Source organism: Misgurnus anguillicaudatus, chromosome 7 (assembly GCF_027580225.2).
Source record: "Misgurnus anguillicaudatus chromosome 7, ASM2758022v2, whole genome shotgun sequence".
Lineage (NCBI taxonomy): Eukaryota > Metazoa > Chordata > Actinopteri > Cypriniformes > Cobitidae > Misgurnus > Misgurnus anguillicaudatus.
In genome coordinates, this window is record NC_073343.2 from 17,127,585 (window position 1) to 17,154,427 (window position 26,843).

Below are 26,843 nucleotides of genomic sequence, written 5' to 3' on the forward strand. Positions count from 1 at the left end.
TAATGTGTTTGACCAATTACATCATTGAAAAACCCTGGTGATTTGATTCTACAAATAAATTAAAAAGTACACATAATAATGCTTCCAAATCTGACCTTTTGTTAGACATTTAGATTTGACTTAAGTCAAAACATTGTCCAATAGAGCATACAGTATACAGGCCTTTGTACTTTTGATACTAATAGTATGACCTCAACACTTTTGCACAAAGATATATTTATTAATGGCTATACAGAGTAAATGTCCAGTAAAATGAACCATATTACGCTCATTAAAAAATGGAAAATGAACAAATGAATGATATTCTTTTTTATTTACACTGATTAAAATTACAATGGCAAATTGATTACAGTTGGTTCCAGCGTTTTACCTTAGACAGGGTGATACAAAAATGCACTTTATTTAAAATGGGTTCCTTAAGAAAAATAAATATACATTTAAAAGATAGAATATCCGAAAACAAAAAAAAATATTCTTTAAAATAGTACCTGAGCATCAACGAACACACCAGTAGGCTAAGAAACCCACAAGCCATAATAACTTAACTGACTGTACAGTACACTGTATGACCCTGCTTCTTTGGATAACCCTAATTCTCTGGTGCTAACTCCAACATCTCAAAGGCTCCCAACTGTTCTTCCATTTGGTCCCACTGTTTCTAAAGAGAGTAAGAAATCATATGAGAAAATGCAGCAACTGTTTTAATCTGTCTTATTCACTATCCTATTTCCTATCCACTGCATATTCAATGTAATTTTCACAGCTGCTATAAACTATTTCAGTGCTGCTAAATCTATACAGTGCCATCTGTGTATAAAAGCCATAAAATCCAATAGCACTGTGTATACAAATTTTAATTCAGTGCATTCTTACCACAGTAATTTGTACATGTTCATATTTCTTTAGCATTATATAGATGTATTCTGGTACTTTTGTTTTATTATTCTACTACAAAGATTTGTATCAACCGAGAAAGAAAACATAACCAAGTATTGCACTAAAAAAGTACAACCTGATTCTGAAAAAGTTGACAGTATTGAAAATGCAAAAAAAAAAATTCAGTTCACTCTGTCCTATACTGAAAACACATTAACAAATAACATGTCTTTGAGTATTTCATTTATTTTAGAAAATATACAATAAATTTAAATCTGATGACTGCAACACAAGTCAAAATATTTGCCACTTTTTACCACTGTTTTATGTAACATCACCTTTTTTTTAAAATAACATTTAATAAGCTTTTGAGAAGTAAAGATGCCAGTTGGTTCAGTTTAACAAGAACACTTTTGCCCATTCTGTCCTCTGGTGAGTTTTTAATCCAAAGCAGACTGTGGTTTGCCATTGTTCTGCTGGAAAATGCAAGGACTAGTGTGCTAGCAAAATCACTGTGAAACCAAAAAATGTATGTATAATGTCAAATGTATAAAATGTACTAAAACACAAATGTTAGCCCGGACTTTTAGGTGTGAAACTGCCCTGAGACGTTTTTACTACTCCAGAGCCCAGCGGGAGTGTGCTTCACTATCTTATGCCAAAGTTTGCAACCAATTATATTTTTACTAATACTGTGAGACCGTAATACCGTGATCTTTTTTCTAAAAGTTATCATACTGTGAACATCTCAAACCGTTAGACCAGGTGAGCTTTTAGAGGACACATTCGCAATAGAAATGGCAACCTGGCCAAGTTAAAGCAAAAGGTGCAGTATGACAAAGAAGTTACACATGAAATTACACAAAATAGGGATAAGAAAAGAAAGAAATACAGATAAGATACAGGATGAGAGGGCAACACAGTAAAGGTGTAGATATGTACAATTATTGCAGCACAATCAAACAGAGAGGTAGAAGAAGTGGGTGAATAAAGTGACAAGGTAACTACCTTATTAGTAAATTAACACTGGGCGTAATTGTCCAAGTCAAATGTAGCGCAAATGGCATATGACAATATTGGCATATGACAATGAACAGGCAGAAGCTCTAATAGACTCATTAGGAAATAAAAAAAAGTACTGACTGCTGTGTATTGTTAATCACAACCTTTGTCAACCAGGAGCTAGTAGGAAAGTACCTGAGCATTAGGAGAAGGTTACAGAGTTTATGGTTAGTGATCTAGTACATTATTTATCCTCACTCAGTCTTCATCGGATGAATCAATGTCATCATGGAGGTAAGGAATTCCTCACAAACTGCTTCTCCATCTTCCTCATCAATCGAGAGAACACTTGGATCCACCACAATCTGCCTGTGATAAAGTGAACACAGGTTAAATGAAATTATAAATATCTTGCATCCTCACTTTCTCAGTCCTGACACCATCATTTTAGTAACAAAATATATTTTACTTTGTAACTTTCACACAATGCAATACCAAAAGTATGTCTGCAAAGAAAGATTAAGCTATTTTACAAGGTACAGTACAAGACAGGGAGGGACCAAACATGAGCACCCACCTATATTTTGACTTCACCTCACTCATTTGATGTTGTAGGTCACTCAATCTTGCCAACATAATGCAGCAAAGTCCCTCGTATGCCTCCACAGACAGGTTAGTAGGGCAGACTTAAAACTTTTAAGATTGGTTAGGGGCAAATGTATCCTACTGCAGCTTTTTACAGACACATACAATGTCCATATTTCTGTCCTGATGATCTTTGCTAGGTTAATGTATCAGCATTAATACCATGTATATGCATGTATTTTTTTAGACCAAATGGAATGAAAAAGAAAGACCTGTTAGTGTTTACTCCACAAACCTGTCAAATTATACAGTATCTCAGAGACAGTAATGAATACTTACTCTCTTCTTTCAAGTCACCTCTGACCAACTTTATATCATCACCTAATGTCTTGGAGACACCAGCCAGTGACTGCCAGTGTTGTTTCATCTCTTTAATGAGAATAGTCTTTTCTTCTTTTAAACGAGACAACAGCATTATCTTGTCAAACACAATCTTATTTTGGATTCTGTAAAGATAAATACTGGTAGTAAAAAAGAAAAAAAGATTGACCGACAGTGAAAGGCCTTGCATTGTGATATAAAACTACATACCATATTTTCCAGACTATAAGTCGCACCGGAGTATAAGTCACACTTATATTTCAAGGCCCTTTAAATAAACACTTTACTGGTCACCAAAGGCATGGTTATAATTTTATGCTTGTTACAACTTAGATGTTTAAATATGTTCATTGATATTTACAAATTGTTAAAATGAGTGTTTTCCCGAGTGCCAATATAGAATAGACCAGCCAGACGAGTAAAAAAAACTGTGACTAATAGTCCGTAAAATACGGTATTAGTGGTAAACAGATGCACTACAAGTCATTTGTCCCAAGCCATTTAGCATTTTAAATGTTTATGTCACAAAAGTAATGTATCACTCTAAAAAGCATTTGAAGTTATTTTGTGAAGTTGTTTAATTATCTTTAGGTTGCTATGTAATTGTTTGTGGTTGTGTTGAACTAGTTCTGTTACAAACTTTGTCAGCACATTTGAATTTAAAAAAACTAGGATCACTATATTCTCAATAATAAAAAAAGCAAATAAAAAGAGGTATTTAAAAAAAACTATCGTCTACCATGCCCCTCACACTAGGAATGATTTACAGAGAGAACTCAAGAGTGATGCTTTGGATCCTTTAGGGCATTTTAAATCCATGCCACATTAGAGCATGAACTCTCACCAAAATGTAACCTATAATGTTTTTTTTTTACTGTATTCGAGTCAACCGTTTCATTAATAGCATAATTACCCAGATAGCAGATGGACTCGGCCCGAATGTGGCCTCATGATGGCACTGCTGGCGTGCTGCCGGCAACGGCATGCAACATGTCAGCCAAGTATGGGCCAGGTGTGGCAATGATGGCACTGGATCCATGATGGCAGATAACATTTGGGCCAGTTGTGGGGGGAGGTATGTGGCCCAGATCAGTGTAGTGATTGTAAGCCACATTTGAAATACTGTGTTTTATAATAAATTATACGAATTGAAGGATTTTCAGGCTTAATCTTAATGTTAATTTAACCTTAATTAAATAAAATGTTAGTTTTGTATTAAAAGAAGCTAATATTGGACAATAATGTTTGTCTTCATTTTAATCACATAAACATGCCTTCAGATCATGGGTCAAGATTATTTTGTTCAAATGACCCTGAACTTCCAGATTTTTTCTGAATTTATAAGTTTTGATAACGTTGCTTTGAGAAGCACAATGGATCGATTCGATTTAAACTTGCTTTTGCGCAATTTTCATTGTAGCCGGAGTTTATTCCTGCTGAAGATTTCTGACTTCAATGACTAAGTAAAACTATCATTGTGTAAAATCAGATGTTAGATACAGTACTGTAGAAATACACGATATGTTTCACTGTGCTTTTGCCTGCCGAAGTGTTAAAAAAGATCAAATCATTGTGTCAGTTAACCTTCACGTTACGTTTAGGATGCACAGTTTATTTATGCAGTGCAACAAGACTCTACACGCGGATGACATCAAAGTACTGAGAGATCATGGGCAGGATTCTGATTTCAAATCGCTCTCGCTGTATTTTAACGTCATCTGTTTGCCAGTTCCTGCAACGCAACATTAGGGCCGATTCACACCGGCTGCCGCCATGCAACTGACATGCAACAGATACGCCACGCAGCCAGTGTGAATCGGCCCTTACTTCGAACACCTTGTCAGAAATGATTGAGATGGCCAATCAAATTAAAAAATGCGAGTGCCACTGGCCAATCACATAACAGAAGACGAGCTTTCCTGTTAACGCAAAATCAAATTAACCAATAGGCGGGGTTAGGGGTCAGGAGTAGCAGTAACGCCGCCTCAATCAATCATAACGGACACAGATTTCCAAGGCAGAAGGATGAAAGATTACTAGTAAGTACCTGAACTTAAATATTTAAACTTTTTCGATCATAAACATTTTTTTGTTTAAATGTCTAACAAACGTATAAAGGGATGCAAACGTTTACGTGATTCATGAGTAATGTAATGCGTTATATTGTCTGTGTGACATAAATTGATATTAAATTAGCTGTTTTCTATAAGGTTAAGAATTACTGTGATCATATTATAATGAAGTAATCGAACTTGGTTATCTGGTCTTCCTGATGTTAGAACATTTATTTAAAAAATAATAATATTTGAAAATGTATTTCTGTAATGTTTAATTTAATTTTTTTGTGAAAGTGTATCAGGTCTGTGTTCATCAAGACATGAAGACTCTGGAGTGGGACAAAAGAAGGATGATGGGGTGTATATTCCAATAGATACATTAAGGTAAATTAAATATTGAGGCTCATCTTTCTGTTTATATATCAAAAGATTGCTCTATATGGCTAAATAGTCACATTGTGATTTCAGTGAAAGCTGATAAATACAGAGGGATGGACAGTGGTTTCATTGATTAAGTGAGTAAGAACTGACAATAGCCTAACATTACTTTAGTTACCCGAATTGCATTGTTGAATACAAAGGAAAATGGTAAAAAATACAAATATTTTGAATATATGGAATACTGTGAAATTATTTTCTGTTAATCATCTGCTGTGTTTGCTTCAGGTAAATTGTGAAGACCTTTGTGAAAACCTTAGACGTCGTGCAGTATATGGTGTATAGCTGGTAATTTGGCAAACTACATTTCACACATCAATGTAACTGTCACAAAGGGTTTATTTATTTATTTTTTATATCAGTTTGTTCTAAACTTTTGTTTGTTTACTAAGGATGAAATTGCTTTGTAATTTAAGTTGTTGGTGTTAGATTCATGCCAATAATGTATTTGAACAAACTAGTATTTTTGTTTATTGCTGGCAGTTTATACTAGAAGAGTTTTAACACATACAATGGCCCATGTGTGGCCCTTGTCTGTAATTCAGAACTGGGCCACTCTAGGGCCGTCATTCTTCGTTGTATGTGGGCCGAGGAAAAACTGGTTGTGTGGGCCGGAGCTGGGCCGGAACAAAATTGCTATCTGGGTAGGATTTAAAAGCCACGTTTAAGATTTATTGTAGTCTCATTGGGTCTCATTCATGAAACACGAGCAGAACGAATGTGTGTAAATCGTGTGTAAAGAGGTTCTGGCGTAAATTTTCGGATTCATTAAAATGTTTGTATTTTCCAAATGTTAGTTGGTACAAAATAAATCTATACCTGCTCCCAGCCACGTGTATATACTGCGTTTACATCCGAACGTTTTGCTCATTAATAAGCTGCATTTTAATTCACCTTTATCGGTAAATATGTACATAGCATTTTGAAAAAATATTATATATAGTAATTACATAATTTTTTTGTTTTTACTTTATACCAGTATTAGCATCTGCAAACGGAACACAAGTCCGCAAGTCTTTTATACATATATATATAGTTGTCAGTCGGTTTTAAGGGCGGGATTTATGGTAATAGGCTTTATGCCCAGCTGCACTTCTTAATGAACTTCAGCCAGCTCCTTGTTTCCTGTCTGCCATTATTGAACAAACTGATTAATCCAGGTGTGCCTGACCTCAGTAGTCATAAACAAACTGATTAATCCAGGTGTGCCTGACCTCAGTAGTCACAACAACAATAATCAGACACACCTGGATTAATCAGTTTGTCCAATAATGGCAGACAGGAAACAAGGAGCTGGCTGAAGTTCAGGAAGTAGTGCAGCTGGGCATAAAGCCTATTGAGAGAATGATCGTGCACGCGCATCCCATTTACGACTGATTGGAATTCATTAACCCACACACACATTTCACTATCACATCTGACATTTACAAAGTATTTGTGAATCAGGAGAAGAATTTTCGGGAATGTCTCTTTACGCGCAAATCACTCACATATTTACTCATATATTTACGAATGTTTCATGAATGAGACCCAATGTTCGGTCAAATGGCCGTTTGAATTGAAGTGATAGGGGCATTGCTATGATGGCATCAAAACTGCTTTTCCTAAAACACTAAAAAGGCTCAACATAACATTTACCTTTTCTCTAAGTATCACCAGGGGCTCTACACATGAACAAAAGCATTTAGAACATTGTTTTTGTACTTGGCAATCAGAGATCGACACTTTTTGACTGGCAAAATGGCAGACACCGGAATCACGAACTGCAAAAATTATTTTTACAAAACCTTGCATTTTTGTAAACTTTTTGAACACAAACAATGTTCTCAATGTTCGAGTTCATGTCTAGAGCCCCTGGTGATAATTTGAAAAAAGTTTCATGTTATGTTGAGCCTTTTTAGGGTTTTAGGAATAGCAATTTTTATGCCATCATAGCAATGACTATCACTTCAATTCAAACAGCTATTTGACCGAACAATGAGACTACAATAAATCTAAAACGTGGCTTTTACATCCAAATTATGCTATTAATGAAAAGGTTGACTCAATCACAAACCTGTCTCTCTGTACAACTCTTTACTTCTTTTGGTGGATTTTGAGGACCAAGCCTTCCATTAGACGCTGCAGCCCCTGTGGATCATGTGAACTGATGGTACTCGGAGCTGTTTGCAAACAAAACTGATAAGCTTACAAACATAATATTAAAAAAGTTATAACATTCAAATTTCACAAATGGAGGGGCGTAGGAGCGGGTGGGGATGACATATCCCTAGTGGCAGTTAACCTAGTGGTCCCACCCAATAAAAACAAAGATTGTTGAATAAAATGAGTCCCCCTCAATTTCAAACTCATTCCTACACCCTTGCACACATGACATGATTTCTTTAGATTTAGTAACAAACTTACTTGATGCTGCTCACAGTTGAACATCTGTGACCCACTGCTGAAGATCTTCACTTGTTTTGTTCAGGTGGGATTTGGTCATCTTAATCTCACCTGCCACCTCAGCTGTTCTCTGTAATGTCTGTAACATACATGAAGTTATACTTATAATGCAAAAGTGTTGGGTCAAGTTCTTGAAAAGTTTATTTTAGTTCATTTTCTGAGTTCACAAGTTTTGGGAATTCCCTAATAAAAGATCTCATATTGTAATCTTTTTTTATATTTTTTTTACGTTTTTATGTAGCCTACTTATGAAGTTATATGTAAGCAATAAGGACCCAACTCCGCTTCGCATCGTGCCTAACAACGCCCTTCAGCCGTTACTTATTCACGATACAGCACAGCCTCTCATACCTTATTGCTTTTATAAAACGGTTACCACACAATATTAAAGTAAAAAAAAATATTAGTGCAAGTTTCATGAAGTTAAATCAATAAAAGCATTCCTTCCGCTAGAAAAAATAGTCCCTGACTGCGAACAACAACGTGAAAGCTCAAATAAAAACAACAAACTGTTCTCAGACTTTGTCTCATTATATGTTTATGTGTTGCTAAGGGAGCAGTGATATTAAATAGAACCGTTGGGTGAAGCGGTCATAGCAGTGTTTTATCGTGAATAAAGCACACCTATTGACCAATCAGAATCAAGGATTGGAACTAACCGTTTTATAATTGCAGTTATAAGTATCAAACACCAAGTAAATAGTGTTTTGCAAGCTCTTTTCTCAGTAGCTCTGCTAAAAAAGGTGGATTTTGGTCTGTCTAATTAAAGAGTAACTAAACCCTTAACCAACTTTTTTAGTTAATGATCTGTAAGAATGATGCTTTATTAGTGCTGTTCATTGATTTTAGTAAGTTTTTTGACATTTGGATATAAAGTGTTTCAATACTACAATATATGGTGTAAAAACGTCTGAGTGCTGCCCTCTTCAGGTTGAACGGTGGCTATTGCAGTTGAATTTTCCTATTGGATGTTGGGTCCAAAAAGTAACTCGTGACGTAAGCAGGTTCAAGCTCACCACACCCTTGTTACGATCTCACCAATGCTTGGTACGAGCTTAGTTTGTCCCCTCTATCTCCTTGGGATTTGCCCCCTTTTCTTGCATTTTTCAAATATTGCCAGTGGGTGGAGTCAGGCTCTGACCAGGGGTTTAGTTATGCTTTAAAGGCGGAGTCCACGATGTCTGAAAAACGCGTTGGAAAAGGAGACGGGCCGACTACCAAAACACACTTATAGCCAATCAAATCAAATCAAATGCCGGGTTGCGTATGTGTGGGGCGGGTCTATCAACAGAAGGTCCAGATTCTATTGGGGTAGGGGCGTGTTTGTTTAGGTGATTTCAAATATCAACATTGGCTTTCAAACATCATGGACTCCGCCTTTAATGTTCACGAGCCTTTCTTCTGATTTGCCAATTTGAAAGACGCACAAGCAGGCAGCCACAGGGAACAAGCTGTAGTGTGTGTGCAGTGACTGAAGGAGGAGCCTAGGCATTTGTGACATCTCAAAATGCAGGAATTAAAAACGGCTCGTTTTCAGGCACAGCTTCTAAATCTGTTCTAAATATAGGCAGTGTGCGTTTGTCAGTGTAGACACTTAAGCCGAAAGTAGATGACGTCATTTCGTCATCAGGAGGGTCCGCGGCCGGTGTTGTGCCGAATTCTGTGACCTATCGAATTCTGTGACCAGAGGTTGCTGTTTAGCAATTTTTTCACGCGAGACCGTGCCGGGCGCCCGTGCACATTATCGTGAGCGCGGCAAGGGAGTTTCTAACGCTATACGCGACCGCCCACTGAGCGATGACGTCATTTACACTCGCTCGCAGTCAGACTTCGTGAGAAACGAACGCGACAATTAAAATAACGCGAAATAGGTTCTAAAATACCAGAACTTCACAAATGCTTACCGAAATCTGTGACCTCAGCTGTTTCATTCAGAATTGTAATAATGTTACAGAAATTCACTCTGGTGATGTCTAATCTCATCTGTAATATATCATCAAATGCATTTTGACCTGATGTTAACACTTACACAATGAAACAGGAGCTAAGTTTCCATCCACTTGTCAATCGAATTATCTGAAGTTCGGTTAAAAAACTTATGCGAATAAAGCTGGTGAAAGTGTGTTTCCATCCAACGGCTTTAAAGCGAATAAAAACCTGTGCGTAATGACGTCACATGCTGGTTTGCGATCAAATTGGTATATCGAATTGATTTGAGACATTTGAAGGTGTTTCCATTCATTTTCGCACTGAATCGCACAATATTCAAGCAAACATTTGCGAACAAAGTTTTGCTAGACAAATTTGCGGCATTTCACAAGTTATAAGTGCTTATGTGCCAGCTGAGCTGATAGCGACATATCAAGTTATAATAATAAGAAAATTACGTTAACATCAAATTGCTATGATGATGCAGATGCATGTAAATGCCCAACGACAACGGAGGCATTAACGTGAAATGATAGTCCGGATCAATTCTTAACGTAAATGAGAACGAAAAAAATATCTTTAGAGTTGTTAATAAGCCAATAAAGCTACGAGGGTTCTTTGGCCGAGGATCCATCTCATCAAGGTCGAATTTGCTTTTATTTTCCCTCCGGCACCGTTGCGAGATAACTCTCTTTTTTGAAACACGTATCGCTGTTTGAGCGCCTATAACCATTGTTGGACATTTCCTTCGCGAGTTCCTGATAAATTATGGCATTTCTTAGATTTTTGCTATGTAAAATAGAGCTGTAATCGAACCCGAAAGTATATTTAGATTGACAGCTTTTTAAAAGCCTGAACCCGTTTACAGCCATACATTATTTAAATTTGCGCACGCAAACAGCCTTTATCAAGAATGAGTAATTTACACAGGTTTTAACATTATTTATTAATGACTAACTGGGCTACACGTCACTTGGAAGTTGAAACAAAGAAAAAAAATAAGTAATCTGTAACGTCTCGTTCTAAATAGGCATATGCAATACATTATAGGCCAACATGCCAATAAAAACAATTATTTCTTAACGAATTAAATTAAAGCCCCACTGTGTAGGATCTACTCCCATCTAGCGGTAAAATTCTATATGACAACCAACTGATTATTAGTTTCTAGCCCCCCCCCCATTCGGAACGCGTTTTAACTAGTACGGTTGCCCTGTCATGCCAAGGTTAACATGGCTTCCAGTAGCTAAAGCAAAAGCAATGAAAAGAAATGAACAATTTGCATTGTCCTTTGCCTGTGATCCGTCAAAGCACACAGATTTATTTTAAACATGTAAAAAGTCTTATTGTCATGATATGTACGCTTAAAATCACATAAGTTACAAAAAGCAATCATAAACGTAGATTAGACACTCCTTTTTCATCCACGCGAGGTAAAATATCACAGGGGCTGTTAAACTTGGTATTAAGATGTGTTTTCGTCGATCAGATCACAAGTGGACGAGAGAGAGAGACATTACGTTTACACTTGGTGTTTAAATCCGTCTCTTTTTGTCCATTTTCGACCGCTTCTCTTCAGATTACTGAGGAGATGGTCTGTGGACCAGTTCCTCTCCTGTCATTTACTCATGAGCTGGAGTAATCACAGGTTTAAATGGACGCGAAACTAATATGTCAGAGTCCAATGCTTATGTTTTAAGTAAACGTTACATGTCCGTGTATATGTAAGAGCTTCCTCTGATATTGGTGAAATAAGATCGCACAACTTTCACACGCTTGTAAAATGAAACGAAAGACGCGCAGATCAGCGGCGTTTTATCAATGAAAGGCTAAAAATAGCGCTGTCACCGTGTGTTTGTGCTACGTTAGAGGTCAGAAAAGATTAAAAACATTTATCTCAGTACCTCAGATTACATAAATGGGCGGAGAGACGGCGTGTGGCTGTTTGAACCACATGCTTGTTTACACTAACTGCATAATATGCTATAGTTAGCCAAAGAACTATAAAACTTCAAGTTTACAACATAGACTGTATAGATGTAAACGAATATGCTGAATTACCTGTGGTGAAAATAGAAAGTAGCAACTTCATTGTCCATATTGAGGGTCATCTTGGAAAACTAACTCCAATATGACTTTGGTCTTGATGTTTTCCCGTCCCGTTGTCGTTTAAAATCCCCGTTTCGCTTCCTTGGCGACTTGTTTTAATGTCCTCGAGAATATGTCTTCAACAGGCTTCCAAATCAAAGATCGCAGGTTTATCACGGCGTGCGGCCGAAGGATTCAGTCTACGCAGGTCGCAGGCTGCATACGTCATCAAGCCTGGTTTATTTAAATTAACTGAGCATTACATTCGCAAGTCATAAGCATATTACATCAATTTACAATTAACTAAGAATAATTGTCAGCTTTATAATTGTTAATATTCTGAAGTCTTGATGACATATACCGCCTACACATGCAACCTCCGTAGGCTTCAGGTCGCGGCCAGCTTGAGTGTAGTCTGAAAGCGCGAAAGGCGGAGCTTGAATTTCAGGAATGTCCCTCGTCGGCGAATGTATTTCAAAGATGGAGGCACAACATGGATTCAGCCAGAGAGCGTTACGGCGGTATGTATTTTAAATAGCAGATTCTACACTTACGAGAATACTTTGATTAGTGGGGTGGGCGTAATTACACAGGAATGAGCACATACTTTTGAAAGAAAACATGGGTTTTTGCTAAGAATTAACTAAAAATAGTACACAGTGGAGCTTTAAGATAATACATTCTGAATAAGATGGTTATTTGGGAATAACGAAATTAGGATAAAGGTTCTGTGGTATTTGCTTCGGCACTTTCTTTACATTAATGCCAACATTAGTCTATATCCTCTGTCTAAATTATGTATTTAAGACTCAGTAATACTTAGTTATACATTAAAAAACCTTTACTCACCAAGATTAGGCATTTTTGTTGAGGAAATTATTAAATCCACTGTAAATGGCTTTAGCTTGGTCCTGCGCTTACTGATAGGGCATTCAGCAGCATTGAACTTGACCGCTCATTTACTGTGCAAAGGAGGAGCACGAGCCCGTGTAAAATGTTACCCTGGATTTCCACCAACTGCGGAGCGGCTGCAGATCGGCTGTGCTGCGTTACGGCTCCGCACTCCGCTGTCCGTCAATACCCACCGGTTCCGTATTTGTTGCAGAGCGGCTGCGTGCTGAAGTGACGAGGACCCGTGATTTCTCACAAATTCACATGAAGATCGCGCGATATCTAGTTCTGTCTCCGCCCATTATGACGTTGAATTATGACGTTATTACAAACCAGCCCAGATCCCAACACGAGATCTCGTGAATTCAGGTATGATTACGCGATAAATTCATGGCTCCGCCCTGCGGAGCTGTCCGGTATCCGTCAAAAATAGAAGCTCTGCGTATTTGTGCCGGAGGGCTGCGGATGGCCGGAGCTGTGACGGATTCGGAACGCAGTCAGTGGAAATACACACATTGAATTGAATGGAAACCGATTGACTCCGCCGCCGTTCCGCTCCGCAGTTGGTGGAAATTGAGGGTTAGAAATGAAGCCCGAATCCGATCGAACCCGTTGGGTTCGGGCAAAGATCTTCAGCTCTATATTTTCTCTGCTGAATTAAATTTAAAACGAATCTCGTCTCGTCGTTTGTCCACTTACATCTGACTTTGTTGACACACGCCATTTGTGCCACCAGAGCGGAAATGACCTAAAACTTTTTCTTCTTGTTTTGTGTGTGGGTTGCAACCATAAAAGGACCTAAACCTTAATCGCAAATCATTATTTATTCGGCAAATAACGTTTCCATCAGCGTTTATCGCATAAGCCATATATCGATCAAGATAAAATCCGATGAGATCGAACGTATTTCTTTTGAGTCGATATTCATGAAATTCAATCAAATTTTACTGTTTCCATAACGCATTTTTCATTCGATATCACTTAATTCGGATAAAAACATGTGGATGGAAACATGGGTAGAGAGAGGTCACAGATTTCGGTAGGCTTTTGTTACTGTCCGTCAGATTGTGTGACCCTGCTGTATGTGTGTAAGTGTTAACATTAGGTAAAAATGCATTTGATGATGTGTTGCAGATGGGATTGGACATCACCGGACTGAATTTGGGTAGCATTGTTGCAATTCTGAATTAAACAGAGGCAGGTCACAGATTTCGGTAAGCTGTTTTTACTGTCTACCAGATTGTGTGACCCTGCTGTATGTGTGTAAGTGTTAACATCAGGTCAAAATGCATTTGATGATATATTACAGATGAGATTAGACATCACCAGAGTGAATTTGGGAAACATTATTGCAATTCTGAATGAAACAGAGGCAGGTCACAGATTTCGGTAGGCTGTTTTTACTGTCTACCAGATTGTGTGACCCTGCTGTATGTGTGCTACTGTTAACATCAGGTCAAAATGCATTTGATGATATATTACAGATGAGATTAGACATCACCAGAGTGAATTTCTGTAACATTATTGCAATTCTGAATGAAACAGAGGCAGGTCACAGATTTCGGTAAGCTGTTTTTACTGTCTACCAGATTGTGTGACCCTGCTGTATGTGTGTAAGTGTTAACATCAGGTAAAAATGCATTTGATGATATATTACAGATGAGATTAGACATCACAAGACTGAATTTGAGTAACATTATTGCAATTCTGAATGAGGCGGAGGCAGGTCGCAGATTTCGGTGGGCTGTTTTTACTGTCCGTCAGATTGTGTGACCCTGCTGTATGTGTGTAAGTGTTAACATCAGGTCAAAATGCATTTGATAATATATTACAGATGAGATTAGACATCACCAGAGTGAATTTGGAAAACATTATTGCAATTCTGAATAAAACAGAGGCAGGTCACAGATTTCGGTAAGCTGTTTTACTGTCTACCAGATTGTGTGACCCTGCTGTATGTGTGTAAATGTTAACATCAGGTCAAAATGCATTTGATGATATATTACAGATGAGATTAGACATCACCAGAGTGAATTTCTGTAACATTATTGCAATTCTGAATGAAACAGAGGCAGGTCACAGATTTCGGTAAGCTGTTTTTACTGTCTACCAGATTGTGTGACCCTGCTGTATGTGTGTCAGTGTTTACATCAGGTCAAAATGCATTTGATGATATATTACAGATGAGATTAGACATCACCAGAGTGAATTTGGGAAACATTATTGCAATTCTGTATGAAACAGAGGCAGGTCACAGATTTCGGTAGGCTGTTTTTACTGTCAGTCAGATTGTGTGACCCTGCTGTATGAGTGTAAATGTTAACATCAGGTCAAAATGCATTTGATAGTATATTACAGATGAGATTAGACATCACCAGACTGAATTTCTGTAGCATTGTTGCAATTCTGAATGAAACAGAGGCTGGTCACAGATTTCGGTAAGCTGTTTTTACTGTCTACCAGATTGTGTGACCCTGCTGTATGTGTGCTACTGTTAACATCAGGTCAAAATGCATTTGATGATATATAACAGATGAGCTTAGACATCACCAGAGTGAATTTGGGAAACATTATTGCAATTCTGAATGAAACAGAGGCAGGTCACAGATTTCGGTAGGCTATTTTTACTGTCTACCAGATTGGGTGACCCTGCTGTATGTGTGTAAATGTTAACATCAGGTCAAAATGCATTTGATGATATATTACAGATGAGATTAGACATCACCGGAGTGAATTTGGGAAACATTATTTCAATTCTGAATGAAACAGAGGCAAGTCACAGATTTCGGTAAGCTGTTTTTACTGTTTACCAGATTGTGTGACCCTGCTGTATGTGTGTAAGTGTTAACATCAGGTCAAAATGCATTTGATGATATATTACAGATGAGATTAGACATCACCAGAGTGAATTTGAGTAACATTATTGCAATTCTGAATGAAACAGAGGCAGGTCACAGATTTCGGTAGGCTGTTTTTACTGTCTACCAGATTGTGTGACCCTGCTGTATGTGTGTAAATGTTAACATCAGGTCAAAATGCATTTGATGATATATTACAGATGAGATTAGAAATCACCAGAGTGAATTTGAGTAACATTATTGCAATTCTGAATGAAACAGAGGCAGGTCACAGATTTCGGTAAGCTGTTACTCTCTACCAGATTGTGTGTGTAACATTAAATGGCAACAGCCCCAAGTAAAAAACAAAACATTTGTGGTGTTCTGGTATTTTGGGACCTGCTTCGCGTTGTTTTGGTCGTCGCGTTCGTTTCTCACGAGGTCTGACTGCTTCATTCATGCGATGGACTGGGGCGAGCGAATATCGTTAGAAACTCCCTTGCCGCGCTCACGATAATGTGCATGGGCGCTCGGTGCGGTCTCGTGTGAAAAAATTGCTAAACAGCGACCTCTGGTCACAGAATTCGATAGGTCACAGAATTCGGCACGACCGTTCGCGTGCAGCCCAAAATTTGAGACCGCTCGGACAGTGCGCGTTCAGTCCGCGTACAACAGCGCATGCACATGAAAATATTTAGACAGGACACTCCACTACAAACACTTATACAAAGGAAATAGACAGCATTTGCACACACACTATCGTTTATCTTCTTTAACTTTGACTTCTTCCAAGAACATTAAGCTGTGGAGCATGTTTGTTACCATAATGTTTGATTCCTGTTCTTTGTTGTCTTGTTGTGTGTTCTAAACTGTGTTTGCAGTGCTAATGTTTTTATGTACTGTAAATGTCGCCAAATCAGTGCTGCCCTGACGGCCTGTTAGACTAAGTATTTGAATAAGAAATCATTTGTATTACGTATATTGTCGAACGCGGCCATCCGCGTGTAGCCGCGGGGAGTATACTTCCGCAAGCCGGACGCGAAAAAAATAAGGTATACCCCGGCCTTTAGAAGGTAAATACATAGCACCTAGACCTTCATTATGATAATAAAAGCCGGAAAATTATTTATATTTTCTTTACTCTTAGTATTTGTTTTATAGGACACTGTTAAGATAGGAACTCCATTTACCCAATTATTTTGTCTAAATTAGGGACTTCCCAAAACTTGTGAACTCAGAAAATTAACTAAAATTAACTTTTCAAGAACTTTACCCAACACTGAATGCAAAGGTTAATCTAAATTAGAATTAATAAACAAAAACATAATACCAATGTACCTTAACATATCTTTGAGCAAGATAATTGTGAAGATTTAACTTTTTCCTTAGGTTCCATCCATGAACATGGATAGTGATCATATCTGTGTGTGCTGAGAAAAAAAGAACAGATCCATTTTAAATATTGCACATATTTAACAATGACTTTAATTAAACCCAACAACTCACCAGATTTGGTCATATATTTTGTTGTCAATGCAGCACGAGACATAAATGAATTGACTGCTTCCACTTCCTCCCCAACAGTCAAACCTGCATTATTAGGAAATATAAAAAATGTTAAGGAACAGATCCATCGGGGTACGAGTGGCATAGTGGTCAAAGTTGCTGCAATTAAATTACGATATGGACATTTAACCTGTCTATGAGAATAATCCAATTGCAGGTTTATCAGTAGATAATCTAAAGCAGGGGTCTCAAACCAGTTCCACAGGGAGCTTAGTGTATGTTTGTTTTTGGTATTTCCCTTCAATTAGTGACCAATTAAGATCCTAACCAATTAGTGACCTACTCAGTCTGGTACAAGGTAAAAGAGAAAACTTGCATACACTAGGCCCTCAATGGAACAGGTTTGAGACCACTGCAGTTAAAACTCACCAGCTCCCTCTTGGTTGCGTCCACCCCACTCCACCTGTTATGCATAATCATTGCAGCATTGTATCAAAATTACTCATATAATAATCATTATGTATTTAGAATTAAAAATAAATATATAATCAATACAATTACCTCACATTTGGTTGAATGACCTTTTGCATGCATAACTAATAAGAATGGTCGCATTTGCAAAAGATACTCTAGATCAGGAAAGGCCACACACACTCTTTTTAAGTATTGGTAATATTTGCACATTACATCAGTGCAGACAAACTCAGTCTTTTGTCTTGCCAAGCTCTTTTTGAAGATAAAGAGGGTATGCAAACACAAACTTCTCCATGGTACATCTGTAGTCCTGTTACAAAAGAGTTCAGAATTCTAGTATAATCAAAGACAAGAAAGTCTTGGTTAGCTTGGGTTCATCAGACTGCTGAACCTACATTCTTGTTAGACTCACTACCAGCTTTAAAGTGTGAGTTTCCACAAATGGGTCAGCCTGGTGACAATTATTATTGTTGTTAAATCATCATCATAGATCACCATAGATGACCTGTAAGTTGTACATGATAAAATTGTCTCTTATAACTGAAGCATTAATTGATCATATTTTTCCATAACTTACAGTTTTGATTTTGTCTCTAATAGTTTGCAAAAACTCTGCAACCTCTTCATTTTTGGCAAAGAAGGTTCCGTCAAAATATGGATTTTCATTTATCCTACAAAAATACAAAAAACACTGAATGGACTCTGACAGGTTTAGGTTTTGTCTTTTAAAAGATAAATTATTTTGTTAACTTACCGTTGCAATTAAACCTGTACATGTTCCTGTTCCCATCAAGAGACACTGCCACCATATCCTGACTGCAAGCTGGACAGGAGAAATGGTCATCTCCAAGAAGTGTTTCCATCTCATGTGTACAGTACGTCCATTCCAGAAAACAGCTGAAAACAGTCCACTGATATTGTACCAACCTAGTAAACATAAAATAGACTAGTTATGGTGAGAGTTGCTTAAGAAGTAACATATACATTTTTGCATTGTACTTATACAGTACAACCTGACTTCTCCTAATCATGATTCCACAACATTTCCTTTCCTTGGACATCTAGCCACAACTTTCTTATTAATAAAACAAACCTTTGTCAATGGCTATAACCCCCCTCACCCATTTATCCTCTACATTATTACATTTTGTTTAAATCTGACTTACTCTGCCAGAGCGCATTTGAGCGGCTTTGCAGCATTCTCACAAAGGCCTGTCTGGATAGGCCAGGTGCTGTGACTTTAAAGTCTTCAAAGGTACTGAACAGGTCGACAGTGTAAACTGTTTGAAACTCACTGGTTCCAGGCCAGTACCCATTTAATATAAGGTCTTTGACCTCAGGTGTCCACGATTTTAGGCAAGACTTACAGGTTACCAAAGGAAGGGAGAGATCATAGCGACCTGTTGGGTCAAAAAAAGATATTCATCACAACCATACATTCAACTATACAAAGCCTTTGTACTTGCTCTACACATTTTATAAGCACCTTTAATATTTATGAAGATAATGGCACGACCAGCATTCACTGAAACATCTTCAGCACCACAACAGCAAATCTTGTTGGGCAAAGCGATCAGTAGGAGACAATCTGGAAAAACAGACATCAATATTAATTGTAACAGTTTACACTTGATATGTAATGTAATTCAATCCATATAGCGGTCACATACCTTGCTCACTAACTACATGTTCACCAGTGCTGTCTTTTGGAACGATGCATTTCGGTGACATGGCTTTGTAAAAGCCTCCGACAAATGACTCCCTGTTGTGTAGAACATACTGGTGATGCACTGACACATCACAGTTACTACAATACAGTTCTTGGGGAGGCAGTCTCTGCATTGAATTACAGCCTCTTCCACATGACACTGTTGGCAAGCTTGTTGAGGTGTCCTTCCGCTTGTTAACATGGCTTGTAAAAGATGTGGGGCCTCATGTATAAAACTGTGTGTAGGATTCTTACTAAAAGTCTACATACGCACAAAAGCCAAAAATGGCATACACCAAAAATTATGAAGACTTTTAAAACAAAGCAATGTTCCCTTTATAAATCACAGATCACCTGCAAGTGTGCGTACATGAATCATCCTAATATCCCACCCTGCAAGCCCATTCTCCCATCAAGTTTGTTTTTTTATAAATCACAACCTTTGCGTGGAAACTTGCATGCTTTATACATGAGGCCCCTGGTCTTGATTTTTGCCACTTTTCGTCACATAGTTCATGCCGGAAACCCCTGGTCTGTATGTTGTAAGTTTCTGATGGATAAATGTCTGGGCTGTCTAAGCTCTCCTTGAGTTCTTGAATATTTTTGTCTTTAGAGGAGAGGGATAAATGGAGTTAAAGTATTTCACAGTTTTTTCCAGCCCTGTACTAAATGGCGTCAGCCATAGAATTTTCATATCCTGTAAAATACAAAATTAGTTATGTACATATATTGTATCTGACATTGTCTCTTACCAATCAATTGAAGTGTCTCCTCAAACCGTCGAGGTGAAGTGCCTGTGTAGGAATACATACAACAGGTACACAATACAATCAGCAAGAATACATGCAGTGCTAAAATGTACAACAGTTGTGCATGTTGTTAGTTATAAAAATTAATAATAGTACATTCTCACCATCTGTTGCATCAGCAACGTCTTGTGATGAATCTTCATATTGAGGTCGTGTCGACCTCATTCGACATTCAGATGTGACTGGACAATCATATGAAAACTTTAGAGAATGTCTAAAAATTCATGACAATTTAGAGGAATGCCGCTTATAATTGACATAACACTATCTATCTCTTGAGGGAGTTCGATTCTCAATAGTCAACCGTCCCAACTGGTCCCTCTTTCTCCACCGCACTGAATCAATGTTCTTGCTCTTACATTTATCCTTACATGGATCCTTCTGGAATATATGTACGGATTAATAAATTGCAGCCAAATAAAATTGTACTCATTGAATTGTATAGTCTAGTATGGAAATAAATGGCTACAGTTATCATTTTTATAATTGCATCCGTTTTGAGAATGTGTCTAGTTACATTTATTTATATTTGAGTAAATCCAGTTCATATTTGGGTTCAGATGGGTAACTTAAATCTATGCTTAAAAGCATTTCTCAAGAATATATCTGTAAAGGTTATTCATTGGAGTCTACTAAAAATAACAAAAATTGATATCTCACTAGAAAGTTGTTCCCATCATTTTTATGTGACTGTAGCCAAAGTACCTCTTAAGTACCCTAATATTAATATGCCTACGGGTTTTGAATTATGGGCCTACAGCTGTTTGTGAAACACTGATCTAAAACGCTTATAAATTGTTATTTTGGCTACCAATCTGTTTCTGTAGTCTTTTCCTTCTTGCCATGTCACGTCTACTCCAGAAATACGCAATATTTTACGTTTGCTTATTTTTAGATGTTGTCTATTCAATATATCGTTCAACTGGTTTACCTCTGGGATTAAACGCACAGTGGTGTATCTTCATATATGCCGCCCGCGTCATAGATAGATATGGCCCGCGTAATTTGCGTGTAAACCCTACTTCCGGAAAATTAGGGTTCAGGTTCAAATGGCACCATTACAAACTTATTTCGTTTCATTGAATAGCTAGATTTCTATTCTTCCAGTATTGTACAAAACATATATATATATAAAAAAACTTATGTACATTGTACAAAACACCTTACATTTACCTGTGATAAGCAAATAGGTATATTTTACAATTGCATAATTTAAATTGCGAACTGTCAACGAAACTGCTGAGTAACATCCTGGCCTGACAACAGATTACTCTGTGGTGTGTCTTCAGCCTGTTAAATCCTCATTAGTTTTTGTTGTTGCTGTAGTTTTTGGTGTTTTATTTAAAGAAGACAACCCCCTTACAAAAAACACATGAATTTCACATGTGAACGCATGTGATCACATGTGGATGCATGTGAAGTTTATAAAAACCACATGTAATTTATTGTGACATATTGCTATATTTCAACATGTGAAATCATGAATCACATGTGAACGCACATGTGAATCATAGGCTTAATTTAACCCCCCCACCCCCCGTAAATAATCAAAACTGGCCAGTGCAACCCCCCCAAAAATAAAATAAAAATCTTATCATAATGATGAATGAAAATTATTAACTTAGATCTCAGCCCCCCCAATGTGGAACCCAAAGTGAACACGGGTGTGAATGTGAAGTGACTAAAAACCGCATGTGATCACATGTGCTTTTTCACATGTAAAATGCATTTGTTTGTTTTTTCCTGTAAGGGGCAGTTTTGTCCTCAGGCCTCTTGCCTGGAAAATCTGTCTGTTGCTAAAGCCAAACCTTCAATGGGTGCTGCCTGCTAACCCTAAGCATTGAACAATAAAGTGCATGCACAATCATGTTTATTGTAGATGATGTGCACATCGCTTCCTAAATATAAAGGAACTGGACAATATATTTGTGAGGTATTTTGGAAGTTACTCAAATTTCACTATTTTTATTGGTTTGCTAAAATGTTCAGACACAAATGAATGTGTATCTTCAGTACTGGTCACTCCGACTGAATGAAATGCATCAACTTCTGTGTTGGAGAGAACAGACGTATTCTGTAGCAGGTTGGTGGAGTTTTATGCACACCATTGTATTTCAAGATGCTAAATATCTCACTGGTAGAGGAACATTGTAGAGTTTTCCTCATTCCTCAACTAACTTCTAGAAGACTTTGTTGGCTGTTAGGTTGAGGATTATATAAATTAAAAACAGAACACAACCAATGTGAATACATATGCAGAGTGTCCACGCATAGTGGTTGAAAATACAGTATTGTTCAAAATAATAGCAGTACAATGTGACTAACCAGAATAATCAAGGTTTTTAGTATATTTTATATTGCTACGTGGCAAACAAGTTACCAGTAGGTTCAGTAGATTCTCAGGAAACAAATGAGGCCCAGCGTTCATGATGTGCACGCTCTTGGGGCTGTGCGGTTGGGCAGTTGGTTGAGGGGGGTGTGTTCAAAAAAATAGCAGTGTGGCATTCAATCACTGAGGTCATCAATTTTGTGAAGAAACAGGTGTGAATCAGGTGGCCCCTATTTAAGGATGAAGCCAACACTTGTTGGAAAATGGGTCGTTCAAGACATTGTTCAGAAGAACAGCGTACTTTGATTAAAAAGTTGATTGGAGAGGGGAAAACCTATAAAGAGGTGCAAAAAATGATAGGTTGTTCAGCTAAAATGATCTCCAATGCCTTAAAATGGAGAGCAAAACCAGAGAGACGTGGAAGAAAACGGAAGACAACCATCAAAATGGATAGAAGAATAACCAGAATGGCAAAGGCTCAGCCAATGATCACCTCCAGGATGATCAAAGTCAGTCTGTGACAGTTAGAAGACGTCTGTGTGAAGCTAATCTATTTTCAAGAATCCCCCGCAAAGTCCCTCTGTTAAAAAAAAGGCATGTGCAGAAGAGGTTACAATTTGCCAAAGAACACATCAACTGGCCTAAAGAGAAATGGAGGAACATTTTGTGGACTGATGAGAGTAAAATTGTTCTTTTTGGGTCCAAGGGCCACAGGCAGTTTGTGAGACGACCCCCAAACTCTGAATTCAAGCCACAGTACACAGTGAAGACAGTGAAGCATGGAGGTGCAAGCATCATGATATGGGCATGTTTCTCCTACTATGGTGTTGGGCCTATTTATCGCATACCAGGGATCATGGATCAGTTTGCATATGTTAAAATACTTGAAGAGGTCATGTTGCCCTATGCTGAAGAGGACGTGCCCTTGAAATGGTTGTTTCAACAAGACAATGACCCAAAACACACTAGTAAACGGGCAAAGTCTTGGTTCCAAACCAACAAAATTAATGTTATGGAGTGGCCAGCCCAATCTCCAGACCTTAATCCAATTGAGAACTTGTGGGGTGATATCAAAAATGCTGTTTCTGAAGCAAAACCAAGAAATGTGAATGAATTGTGGAATGTTGTTAAAGAATCATGGAGTGGAATAACAGCTGAGAGGTGCCACAAGTTGGTTGACTCCATGCCACACAGATGTCAAGCAGTTTTAAAAAACTGTGGTCATACAACTAAATATTAGTTTAGTGATTCACAGGATTGCTAAATCCCAGAAAAAAAAATGTTTGTACAAAATAGTTTTGAGTTTGTACAGTCAAAGGTAGACACTGCTATTTTTTTGAACACACCCCTTTCAACTAATTGCCCAATTGCACAGCCTTAAGAGCGTGCATATCATGAATGCTGGGTCTTGTTTGTTTTCTGAGAATCTACTGAACCTACTGGTAACTTGTTTGCCACGTAGCAATAAAAAATATACTAAAAACCTTGATTATTCTGGTTAGTCACATTGTACTGCTATTATTTTGAACAATACTGTATATATATATTCCCCATTTATTTTAGTTTTAAAAAATCCCAAACAAAGCTACAGCAGAACTTAAAATAAATAAATAATCAATTTATTATGTTGGATAATAGTTGGGAGCTAATGTAACATTAGCCTAATAGGCTACTTAAACTTGAATTCAATAACGTAAGCTGCACATTTGGTGCAGAAAGCTATATTTTTATAATTTCTTCTATCATTTATCGGCATAAGAAATGGCCACCTTACAAATCTAAAGTTTCTAAACACAACTTATTGTCCTGACTCAACAGTTTTTAATCAAACCTCCGACACGTTATCCTATGACAAGAAAACGCTAAAACTGCCATGCGTCTTAGAGCGTTGTTAAACTCACCTTTTAATGTCGTTTTTTTGGATCTATTATGTTCAGGACAAACGTAATAGCACTGCAATAAATTGGCTATATATATATATATATATATATATTAGGTTAAGGACCAACGTAATAGCACTGCTTATATTAGGTTAAGGACCAACGTAATAGCACTGCTTATATGTTGGCATGTAACGTAATTGCGATTTGCAAAATAGTTTCCTCAGAACGTATTTCATGTGATACAGGGTTGGACAAAAGCATAATACATTTACACTGAGGCCGTACTGACGTGAGTCCAATGTCATTGTTAAGTCTGACCGCGCAATGGATAGACTCTGATATTAGTTTGAAAAAAGCTGTGTTGCATACCTGAGAGTTACGTGGCTCGCACACAGGGGATTCTATTATGGCAGCCTTTGAGGAGATGTTGCGTGAATGGAAGATTGATAAAGACAAAGTCCATGTAGTTTTAAGGGACAATGCAACAAACATGAAGAAAGCCATGGATCAACTTGGCGTGGCAAGTTTAGGATGCTTCGCGCACACACTGCAGCTAATCGTACACGAGGGACTGTTGTCACAGCGCAGTGTAAGTGACGCATTGGCCAATGCGAGAAAAATTGTAGGCCACTTTAAACACTCATCGCTTGCCTATTCACGGTTAGAAGACATCCAAGTAGAGCTAAATATGCCCCCTAAGCGTCTGCAGCAGGACGTCCGAACTAGGTGGAACAGCACCCTGTACATGATTGAAAGCCTCATTGCGCAAAAACGGCCACTATCTGCATATGCAGCTGAATACGACCTGCCAGCCACACTGACAGCAAACCAGTGGGGGCCTTTGGAGAAGGTTTCCACGGTTCTGGCCCCTTTTGAGGAGATGACAGAAAGGTGAGTGCGTCCTCTGCATCTTTAGCTGATGTCATCCCCATTGTGTGTGTTCTGAAACGTGTTCTCAGTCGGGAAAACGAGGCTGATCAGGGGATTAAGACAATGAAAAGTACCCTCCTTGACGCAGTCATCAGACGTTTTAATGACGTGGAATCTGAGCCGTTATACTCGGTTGCTACTCTGCTGGATCCACGTTACAAAGACAGGTAGGGGATTTGTGTGTGTGTGCATGCGTGTGTGTGTGTGTGTAACAAATCCCTTATACCTCTGTATAGAATTTGCACTACCATTTCGTTATTTTCACAAATCACATGTCAAGTATAAGTCTTCCGAGCTGACAAATAACTAGAGAAATTAAATAAAAGATTATTAATTAATATTTGATATATTTTATCATACCAGGTAGGTCACAAATGCAGACACTTTGAGACTTGGAAAGGAAGCATTAATGGTGGAGGTAGGAAAGATGGAGCAAGTGTTGAAGACTACATATGAAACTACAGCCTCTGAACCAGCAGACAAAACTCCACGGATGGAGGCATTAGGCACAAGTACCAGCAGCCTTGGCAGCATCTTTAATGAAATCCTGGAGGAAAGCCAAGTATTACCTGTTCCTAGGATAACCACAAGTGCAGAAATTCTAGTGAAAACCTACCGAAGTGAGACAAATGTTCCACGGTCAGACAATCCCTTGCTTTACTGGAAAGTAAACCAACCTCGACTGCCCTCCCTGGCAGCCACGGCAGCTAAGTTTATCTGTGCTCCCTGCACAAGTGTAGAGAGTGAGAGGCTCTTTAGCACAGCCTCAAATATTATTGATGAAAGAAGAAGCAGGCTGACGTCAGAGACCGCTGGAAAACTAATCTTCCTTAACTAGAATCTGCCCCTCATGGTTATGTGAGCATAAATACGTAAAACATGTTAAAGAGCTTGTTACAGAGAAACGGCACCTGTGAAAGTGATTTTTTTATTTTTATAATTGTTAAAAATAAAGCAGCTAGGTCAGTTAAGTTAAGGTTTAAACTGTTAGGGGCAGTTTCCCGGACCAGGATTAGCTTAATCCAGGACTAGGCCTTAGTTTAATTAGGAAATATAACTAGTTTTAACAAACATGCCTTACTAAAACATTACCTGTGTGCATTTTGAGGTAAAACAAAGGGCACTGGTGTATTTAAAGATATGTCAGTGCAAGTTGTTATCAGTTTGGAGAGCTCTTAAAAGTGTTTAAGTCTAGGACTAGTCTAATCCCTGTCCGGGAAACCGCCCCTTAAAGTTCAAGGTAAGGTTTAAATTGTTTGTCAATGTTATGTTCTTTATTTGGAAGGTTATACATATGTCTTTCAGTGTAACTACTGTGAATTGCACATAGATGCCCTGTGAGGGATAGTTTTGTATTTATTTTTGTTTATAATACTGAATGTTGCGGTTCAAATTGTTTTAACTTTGAACCTGTTGATAGCTTTAAGTACTGAAGTACTTATATTTTTATTTATTTATTTTTAATTATTTTGTATAGTTTGAATAAAATGTGGCAGTCTTTCACTATCAACTGTTGTTGTGGGCTATATTCTGGAGAAGTATTTGTTCTCCATTTGAGTGAGATGTTTTTTGGTGTCTAATTGAGCAATGTGTTTCCATTTATTTCATTATTATTAGTAGTAGTATTAGTTCAAGAATAAAATAAAAATATCGGATTGATATCGGAATCAGCAGC

General features: G+C 37.8%; 1 protein-coding gene and 1 long non-coding RNA gene across 2 annotated transcripts; both read right to left on the reverse strand.

The window, feature by feature from the left end:
• Positions 1-7,326: 7,326 nt before the first annotated feature.
• LOC141365183 (uncharacterized) lies at positions 7,327-17,249 on the reverse strand. Its single transcript, XR_012370361.1, has 4 exons — positions 17,036-17,249; positions 16,868-16,959; positions 7,746-7,863; positions 7,327-7,501 (listed from the first exon to the last, which is right to left on the reverse strand). It is a non-coding gene; the product is annotated as an uncharacterized lncRNA (long non-coding RNA).
• A 489-nt stretch (positions 17,250-17,738) lies between these two features.
• LOC141365205 (uncharacterized) lies at positions 17,739-20,767 on the reverse strand. The gene is made up of 6 exons (XM_073869162.1): positions 19,970-20,767; positions 19,180-19,824; positions 18,996-19,097; positions 18,676-18,909; positions 18,264-18,436; positions 17,739-17,819 (listed from the first exon to the last, which is right to left on the reverse strand). The coding sequence occupies exons 2-6, from the start codon at positions 19,349-19,351 to the stop codon at positions 17,739-17,741; spliced, it is 762 nt and encodes a 253-aa protein (XP_073725263.1). The 5' UTR covers positions 19,352-19,824; positions 19,970-20,767.
• Between the last annotated feature and the right edge of the window lie 6,076 nt (positions 20,768-26,843).

What these genes read in the sequence shown, in the direction of transcription:
- LOC141365205 (XM_073869162.1), bottom strand. Translation starts at nt 19,351, where the DNA reads ATGCAGAGACTGCCTCCCCAAGAACTGTATTGTAGTAACTGTGATGTG. An exon ending in ACATGTAGTTAGTGAGCAAG is followed by an intron (nt 19,098 to 19,179) that starts GTATGTGACCGC and finishes CTGTTTTTCCAG; the next exon opens with ATTGTCTCCTACTGATCGCT. An exon ending in GTACAGGTTTAATTGCAACG is followed by an intron (nt 17,820 to 18,263) that starts GTAAGTTAACAA and finishes CTTTTGTAACAG; the next exon opens with GACTACAGATGTACCATGGA.